We start from the raw sequence: 8,678 nt of genomic DNA on the forward strand, positions 1-8,678 counted from the left end.
CCGTTGTCGTGGTAGCCGTAAATGGCGACTATCACCTTGTGCCAAAGAGCCCTAGGCTCAAGTGGAAAGCGCCATAGCCATTTTGCGAGTAGCGCGACGTTTTTCTCTCTCAAGCCTCCTAGGCCCAAACCGCCCTTTTCCTTAGGCCTACAACACACTTCCCAAGCGACTCCGGGGCTGCCTTTCCGGCCTTCAAAGCCTTCCCAGAAAAAGTTTCTCATGATCTTCTCTAAGTTGTCTGCCACCCCTATAGGCATTTTGAACACCGACATAAAATATGTTGGAAGAGCAGATAGCACCGACTGGATCAAGGTCATCTTGCCTCCTTTCGAGAGGAACCTCCTTTTCCACCCAACTAGCCTTTTAGTGAACTTCGAAATGACGGGGTCCCAAAAGGTTTTGCTCCTCGCACGCTTTAACGCAGAGGGGACATACGCTAGGCATCAAAGAGATGTGAGGGTTGAGTTTTTGAATGCGATCTGCCGTGTTAACTCTCTTAAGAGCCAATTGCCATGCAAAAATTTGGACTTTGTTCAAGACCGAAGACTTCCATACCGTGTCAAAGAAAGGGACAGAATCTGGAGCCATCTCGGTGGAGAGATCTATCACCAACTTCACTGAGAAGCCTTCCTCGTCGCCTAGCCACACCCGGCGATCTTCAATACCTTCCCATAGCCTGAAAGACTCCAAACTCTCCATCATTTCAACTGCCTCAAAGGATTCCCTGCTCGTTAAATTTCTTGGAAAGCCAAAGTCCCAGTTAACAGACTCTGGGATCTCTGAAGAGAGCGACGTGAAACTTTGAATGGGCGCGTTCTTGATCGGACACAGCATGGCTAAACCTGGGAAACGCTCTTTGAAGCACCTTTCTCCACACCATACGTCTTCCCAAAAGCGAATCACCGATCCGTCGAAAGCCCTCCAAGAAACACGACTAAAAAAAGCGTCCCGAGCCACCGATACCGATCGCCAAGGGTTTCGAAACGTACGATCTACAGCCTCCCCTGGGTCCCAGCCGTTAGGAAGAAGGCCGTAGATAGCTCTAATCACCTTATGCCAAAGAGTCTCTTCTTCAAGGGGAAAGCGCCATAGCCATTTAGCGAGAAGCGCAGTGTTCTTGTCCACGATACTCCCAAAACCCAAACCTCCTTTGTCTTTAGGCAGCGAACATGTGTCCCAGGCCACGGCCGCTCGGGAATGACTCAAATCAAACCCTTCCCAAAAGAAAATTTTCATAATCTTCTCAATGTCATCAGCCACTCCCTTCGGCATTTTGAAGACGGACATAAAATAGGTGGGAAACGCTGAGAGAACCGCTTTAATAAGAGACATTTTACCTCCCTTCGACAAAAATCCTCGCTTCCAACCGGCCAGCCTTTTAGTAACTTTTGCCAACACCGGATCCCAAAAACCTTTCCGCCTAGGGTTGTCCCCTAGAGGCATACCCAAATAACATATCGGCCAAAAGTCAACTTGACAACCCACAGCCCTAGCGATCGCAGAAATCTCTCCCTCCGAGCAATTAATTCCAACGATGTTACTTTTGTCGATGTTGATGGACAAACCGGAGGCCTCACAAAATTCCTTAACGATCGAAAAAAGGCCTACCCAATTCGGCTGATCGGCCTCACAAAAAATCAGCATGTCATCTGCAAATTGAAGGGAATGGAGAGAGAGGGTCCCCCAGCCTAATTCCTCTCGTTCCGATGAATCTATCTCGGGACTTCCCATTTAGCATCACGGAGAAGGAGACTGACTCGGCACAACCCCTTATCCAATTTCTCCATCGAGAATCAAAGCCTTTCTTCTCCAAAACAAAATCCAAGAAAACCCAACTAACCTTGTCGTAGGCTTTCTCAAAGTCCAGTTTGAGAACCGCTCCCTTCCTTCGGCCTCGCCTCGTTTCTTCCACGACCTCGTTAGCAACGAGGATCAGATCCGTTATTTGACGCCCCTTAACGAAAGCCCCCTGATTTTCGCTAATCGTGTCTTCCATAACCGATGAGATTCTATTGGAGAGGACCTTCGTGATGATTTTATATAGACTCGTGACTAGGCTGATTGGTCTAAAATCTTTCACTTTATCATTGTATCTATAAAGATGGATACTATTTGAAAGATAATTGAATCATTTTAAAGATTGACGAAAATGGATGTTACACTTTTCTTTTCTTTTTTTTAAACAATAACTTTATTATATTAAGAGGCACAGCCTGATTTACACAAAAAGATGAGTTGATAGAGGCCTATCCTTAGGATCCAACGTCAATCTAGCACGCGAACCACAGAAAACAAACCACAAACGAGACATCAGCCACTACTATCGGCATAGACCTATTTACACAGGGAACCCAAAAAATGCCCCAACATTATGGACAAGATCATATCCCCTTAAAGGTACAGGGTTATGATAAACAACAACAAAAATAGGGTGTTCTCCAAACCCGAATCCCTAATTATATTGATGTTTCACTTGATATCATAGATTTATTCTTCTAAAAATAAACCCAATTTCAAGTGCATAAGAATCAGACGAAATTCTTTGGGAAGAAAAAAATAATGATATCATTCTTCTTTCTTTTTAATCAGTTACATAAAGTATTAAACACCTGAGTTGTTGACAGATGATACATTCTACAATGTCCTTTTCAACAAACAAGATTAACAAAAGAAACTGCATGACCTCATTTACAAAGGATAGAATATTTATAATAAATAAAAATACCGTTTAGTCTTCTTAACAATAACATAATATATAGAGTACAGAGTCAAAATAAATCATCCATTATTAAAAATACATTTGACAATGTCCAGTTTCAACATAACAGTACCACATCACTAAAAATTCATCCCCACACGATAAAATTGTAAAAGTTTCAAGACATACCATTATAGAAGACAAATAGTTTTAAAAGGCGTTTTCAAGGCGCGCCTTGAGGCGAGGCGGTCAGAAAAAGCCTCAAGGCTATGACCACTCCACTGCAGAAGAAATACAGAGAAGAAAGTAAATAGACTAACTTTGAAACGCAAAACATGAGATATACCATGTGCACAGCATAATTGCTCTCATCGGTTGAGAACTAGCTACGAGAATAATATTTTTTTTAGGAGGGGTGCGCCAAGGCCCGAGTGGTACTGCAAAATCTGGGCGACCTGATCCACGTATCAGATATACTAGCTACGAGAATTATATCATCAAGTTATACCAACAACTTTTCCAAAGAAACAACTGAATTAGCAAGCGCATTTTAAATTGGAGAACAGTAAAGTACATACGGCAGAAAATACTTAGACAAGACCCAAATCCATCGCCCAAGACTTGACATCTTTACAGTGCTACTGATAAATGGTCAGACATACCTAAAGAAAGTCAAATCTGACCCCTTAATCAATAAAACCTTGAGATATAACCATATGATATATTAGTAACCATGTCCAACGCCAAGTTTTTTTTTTTTTTATAGAACTTAACTCCCAGTACTCATGATATCGATAGGTTTCTGCTGTGGCTTTAAGAATTTCAATAGTGTTGTAAAGCCAGCTGTAGACATTATCGTTTGTATAATCTATCAAAGCTAGATTAAAAAAATAAAAAATAAAAACTGTATGAAATAGTCTGATGGCTACCTTCGATTATAATTATAGCCCAAATTTTCAAATATTAAAGAAATAGTATACACAGCTGTATGTTATAATTACACAGTTCCATAAAAAAAAATATACATTAAAATAGAAGCAAATGTTGTACAAGCTAACTCTAGATTTCGCCAAAATTTCTAGTACAAAATGCATCCACGATGAGTCAAGTGAACCACAGACATCACATTAAAATTTACAATAAATTTGATGCATTTTTCTTTATAAGGAAGGGGAGAAAAAAAAATTACAAACATAAATAATGATATACCTTAAGATGAAGATCAATGTGTTTGCAATATAAGCGACCATTTCCCTGTTTTTTTTTTTTTTTTGAAACGGTAACTTCATTATATATATATGAATAGGCGAAAGCCACTTTACACAAAAGAAGGGTCGTTTATAGCTAGCTCCCCGGATCCAACGCCAATCGAGCACGCGAACCCGGGCTGAACCAAACCATAAAACGAAACCACTACCAAAAGCTAGCCCTATAGGCCTTTACATAGAGGAACTTAGATACAAAAGCTAAACTAGAGCGTGTCTTAAATTTCCCTGTAACAAACATCAAATAAACAGTAAGGAATATATCATTTCAAATTTCTTGCAACATGACATAGGACATTTCAAATGCAACTATTGTTACTTCATTGATAATGGCCATGATTTTCTGCATGATATATAGTTCTTTATTTCGACAGCTTCAAAATTCCAGGTGATGATGAACTGTATAAGGCACAATAGATGTATAGGTAAAGTAATTTAAGTTGTTACATTTTGACAATTTCTGTAATCACATGAAAACATCAAATTAGCAATTAACAATTTGTAAAGATGCTAAAACAAAAACAAAATCTGTTTTTATGTAGATCTAACCATGTATTTGATCTATATAAGGAAAACCACAAGAGCTTGGCATACCAAAAATGATGCAAGCTTTGCTGACTATCAGCCCTAAAAGCTGTCCTCGCAGCAGCAGCCACTACTACAAATGTTGGATTACACAACGGAAATTCCACAACGGAACACAGTACCGTTGTGGAATCTATATGCTTCCACAACGGTACAGTCGTACCGTTGTGGAATGTCCAAGATTCAACAACGGGACACCGTACCGTTGTGGAATATCCAGGATTCCACAACGGTACCACAGTACCGTTGTGGAATCTTTATGATTCCACAACGGTACCACAGTACCGTTGTGGAATCTTTATGATTCCACAACGGTACTGTAGTACCGTTGTGGAATTCTGGACATTCCACAACGGTACATTGACCCGTTGTTGGATCTCGCCGCGGCCAAGGCTCAAACTCGCCGCGGCCAAACTTTTCCACAACGGTACACTGTACCGTTGTGGGAAAGGTATGAAGTCAGACATCTCGCCGCGGCGAAACTTATGAGTCGCCGCGGCGAATCGATTCCACAACGAGACAATAACCCGTTGTGGAAATTTTTTACGACATTTCGCCGCGGCGAAGGCTTAAACTCGCCGCGGCGAAATGTCGTAAAAAATTTTAGGGCTTCACTATAAAAGCCTCATTTCGATTTCTTTTTTCATTTTTTACACTTTCTCTCGCCTCAGACCTTCACTTCGGCCGATTCTGTGCCATTTCTCCTCCCAAACCAACCTTGAAACTTCGCCGCCATTTCGCCGCCGCCAAATCTCGCCGCCCTCCTCGCCGAAGCAAAATCTCGCCGTGCTCTTCTTTCTTTCTCTCGGTGTCGCCTCCCTTGCTCTCTCTCCCACCAAATTCTTTTATCAAGGTATGTTTTTATCTCAATTTCATATCAAAATCCTAATTTTTATGAATACTTTGTGTGATTTATAAACTAATTTATGATTTTGGTTGATTTTGGTTGTAATTTATGATATTGGGGGTGTAGATTTGGCCGAAATTATGGTTTTTTATTTTGGGTTTTTTGTTCTAATTTATGATTTTGGGTATAATGTTATTTTAGATTTAAAATGAGTTGTATTTTGATATTGTAGTTAAATTGAGGTCGGATTTGAGTTTGAATTTGTGTTTGTGATGAGTTTATGTTTTATTTATTTGAATATAATGTATTTTTATATGTATTTAGTGTTGAATTGAGTTTAATTTTGTGTTGAAGATGATTTATTGTTTGAAAATGTTGTTGAATTTGAGTTTGAAATGATTTGTTCAATTAGGTGAAAATGGGCCGTTCAAAGACAACCGCCGGTCACAAAGAAGCCGCCCCTAGCTCTTCTCGCCCCCCCACAAAAAAAAATAAGAGGTCTCGTCAAGCCGAACCCGAACCCGTAGTGGATTATAATAGTCGGGTATTCACTAGCAAGGCCGCAGAAGAACGCTACGACATCCTCGTTCAACGAAGTCCGATCTTTGAACGAGGGTTGAAGGTGAGCTCAACCACGCCTATAGGGTCTCAAATCAACAATACCATCGAAGGTTTCTCTTGGAGAAAATTTTGTGCCACACCCGAGCACAAAGCAAACGTTACGCTCATGTACGAATTCTACGCGAACTTACCAGATCACGAGGATGATGTGGTGACGGTTCGTGGTGTAGACGTTGATTGTAGTGTCGGAGCCATCAACGCATTGCTAGGAACCCCGGACATCGAATTCGAGAATGAGGGTTATCGACAATGGTTGAGAAATCCTAATCTCGATGAAATGTTGAGTGTGTTGACTACTCCAGGAGAGAATTGGGTCATGGACAAAGGAGTTAGAAAGCTTTTCCGTAAATCACTGACGAGGTTAGACTTTTCTTCTTTTTTGCGTGTATTATTTTATCTATTGTATGTTTTAAATAGAACGGTGTTTATTTTTTCTATTAATTGCATGTTTTAAATATAACGGTGTTTAATTTACAGGCTCGCAAAAACGTGGATTTATTTCATTTGCTCCCGTCTCTTTCCGATAAAGCACTTCACCCGTCTCGACGAGGAACATGTCCATCTTTTGTTTTGTATCATTCGTGGTAACACCATCAACGTCGGTCGATTCATCTACAATTGGATGAAGAGAATCGACTACAAGAATATCAAAAATGGGTTGCCGTATCCGTCAATCATCTACGGCTTGTGTCTGAATGCCGGTGTTGGAGGCGCAAAACACGACACAACCAAGAAGTGTGGGGCGCCTATTAATGACAAGACGATCGAGAGATACATTGTCAAAGAGCCGGAAGAGGAGGAAGAGGATGAAGAAGATGAGGATGAACCGTCACTCAACGAGCCACTGTTGTGTTTACAACCACCTCCGGGGTATGATCCCGCCACCCAAGAGTACATTGCTCGGTGTAGCCACTATCTCGTTGGCGGGTATCAACACACCCAAGATTACATGTACCAACAAGGACAATATGGCGCCGCGGCTTTCGAAGGATTGAACGAGATGATTGGTCGATGGGACATCAATCAGGAGAATCAATACCGGTTTCCTCCATATCCTCAATACACATACTATCAGGCGCAAGCACCGCAATGGCCACCGCATATGGCACCTCCTCAGTACCCGGGGCCACCACCACCACCACCACAACCACCTACGAATGACAACGACGACAACGAGTAAATTTTTTTATGTGTTTTTTGAAACCTTCTAAGTTTAATAATTGTTTTCATCTTTTTTTTATGTGTGTGAGACTTAAATATTTATGTCTTTATGTGTGTTTGATACTTGTTTCAGATTTTAATTTGTGTTTGAGACTCGTTATGGTATTGTATGAATTTATGTTTGAGACTTGTTATGGTATTGAATGGATGATTTGAGTATTTAAAATTTATGTATTGATTGTGTTTGATATTACTTCAGATTAAAAAGTAATAACTATAGATTCTCCCCGATGAAGAAGACATTAGCCGCGGCCACATGTTGTTTTGGCTGCGGCGAGTCATCTTCGCCGCGGCGTGTTTATAAATGGCCGCGGCGAATTGGGTTTCTAAAAAAACATAGACTCTAGAACTTATTTCGCCGCGGCCAGGTGTTCTATTTGCCGCGGCGAGACATCTTGGCCGCGGCGTGTTTTGTACATGGCCGCGGCGAAGTGGGTTCCTAAAAAAACATAGACTCTGGAACATATTTCTCCGCGGCCAGGTGTTCTATTGGCCGCGGCGTGACATCTTGGCCGCGGCGTGTTTTGTACATGGCCGCGGCGAGGTATCTTGGCCGCGGCGTGTTTTGTACATGGCCGCGGCGAAGTGGGTTCCTAAAAAAACATAGACTCTGGAACTTATTTAGCCGCGGCCAGGTGTTCTATTGGCCGCGGCGAGATATCTTGGCCGCGGCGTGTTTTGTACATGGCCGCGGCGAAGTGGGTTCCTAAAAAAACATAGACTCTGGAACTTATTTCGCCGCGGCCAGGTGTTCTATTGGCCGCGGCGAGATATCTTGGCCGCGGCGGGTTTTGTACATGGCCGCGGCGAAGTGGGTTCCTAAAAAAACAAAGTATCTGGAACTTATTTCGCCGCGGCCAGTTGGTCTATTGGCCGCAGCGTGTTGTCATCATGGCCGCGGCGAGTTATCATGGCCGCGGCGGAATATTAAGCCTTGACGTTTTATAGTCTTGGAAGCGGCCATATTAGTATTTATCAACAGGATATTAACAATAATTATATAAAGTATATATCATAAAATAAACTAAAATACATATTTTTTTTGTTTTCACACTAAAATATGATTGATACCCGAACGATGTAAATGAGAAACATCATCATCATCAAAATCTTCGATCTCTTCATCAACAAGTGGCAAGCCGGATGTGAATGGGGGGATATTAGACATGTTGTCGTCTTCATCTTCTTCAATATTTCTCGCTTTCATGTGAACCACTAATGACAAATCTGGATTGACGGGTTCTGGTACGTAAAACACTTGAGTTGCTTGTGAGGCCAAAATAAATGAATCATTCTCGTAACTTGTACGTCGAAAGTCGACAATCGTAACTCCGTCTTTATCAACTTTAACATGATTGTTGTCTGCCCATTTGCACTTAAACAAAGCTATTCGTAGCCCACAATAATCAAGTTCCCAAATGTCTTCAATGTACCCATAATA

General features: G+C 41.4%; 1 protein-coding gene across 1 annotated transcript; it reads left to right on the forward strand.

Annotated features, from left to right (window-relative positions):
* The first annotated feature begins 5,292 nt into the window (after positions 1 to 5,292).
* On the forward strand, positions 5,293 to 7,375 carry LOC149404537 (uncharacterized). The gene is made up of 3 exons (XM_089606794.1): positions 5,293 to 5,401; positions 5,808 to 6,376; positions 6,494 to 7,375. The coding sequence occupies exons 2-3, from the start codon at positions 5,814 to 5,816 to the stop codon at positions 7,194 to 7,196; spliced, it is 1,266 nt and encodes a 421-aa protein (XP_089462920.1). The 5' UTR covers positions 5,293 to 5,401; positions 5,808 to 5,813; the 3' UTR covers positions 7,197 to 7,375.
* The last annotated feature ends 1,303 nt before the right edge of the window (positions 7,376 to 8,678 follow it).

The sequence above is a fragment of the Urtica dioica genome, chromosome 2 (assembly GCF_054948205.1).
Source record: "Urtica dioica subsp. dioica isolate 48M chromosome 2, U.dioica_male_clone48M_v1_H2, whole genome shotgun sequence".
NCBI lineage: Eukaryota > Viridiplantae > Streptophyta > Magnoliopsida > Rosales > Urticaceae > Urtica > Urtica dioica.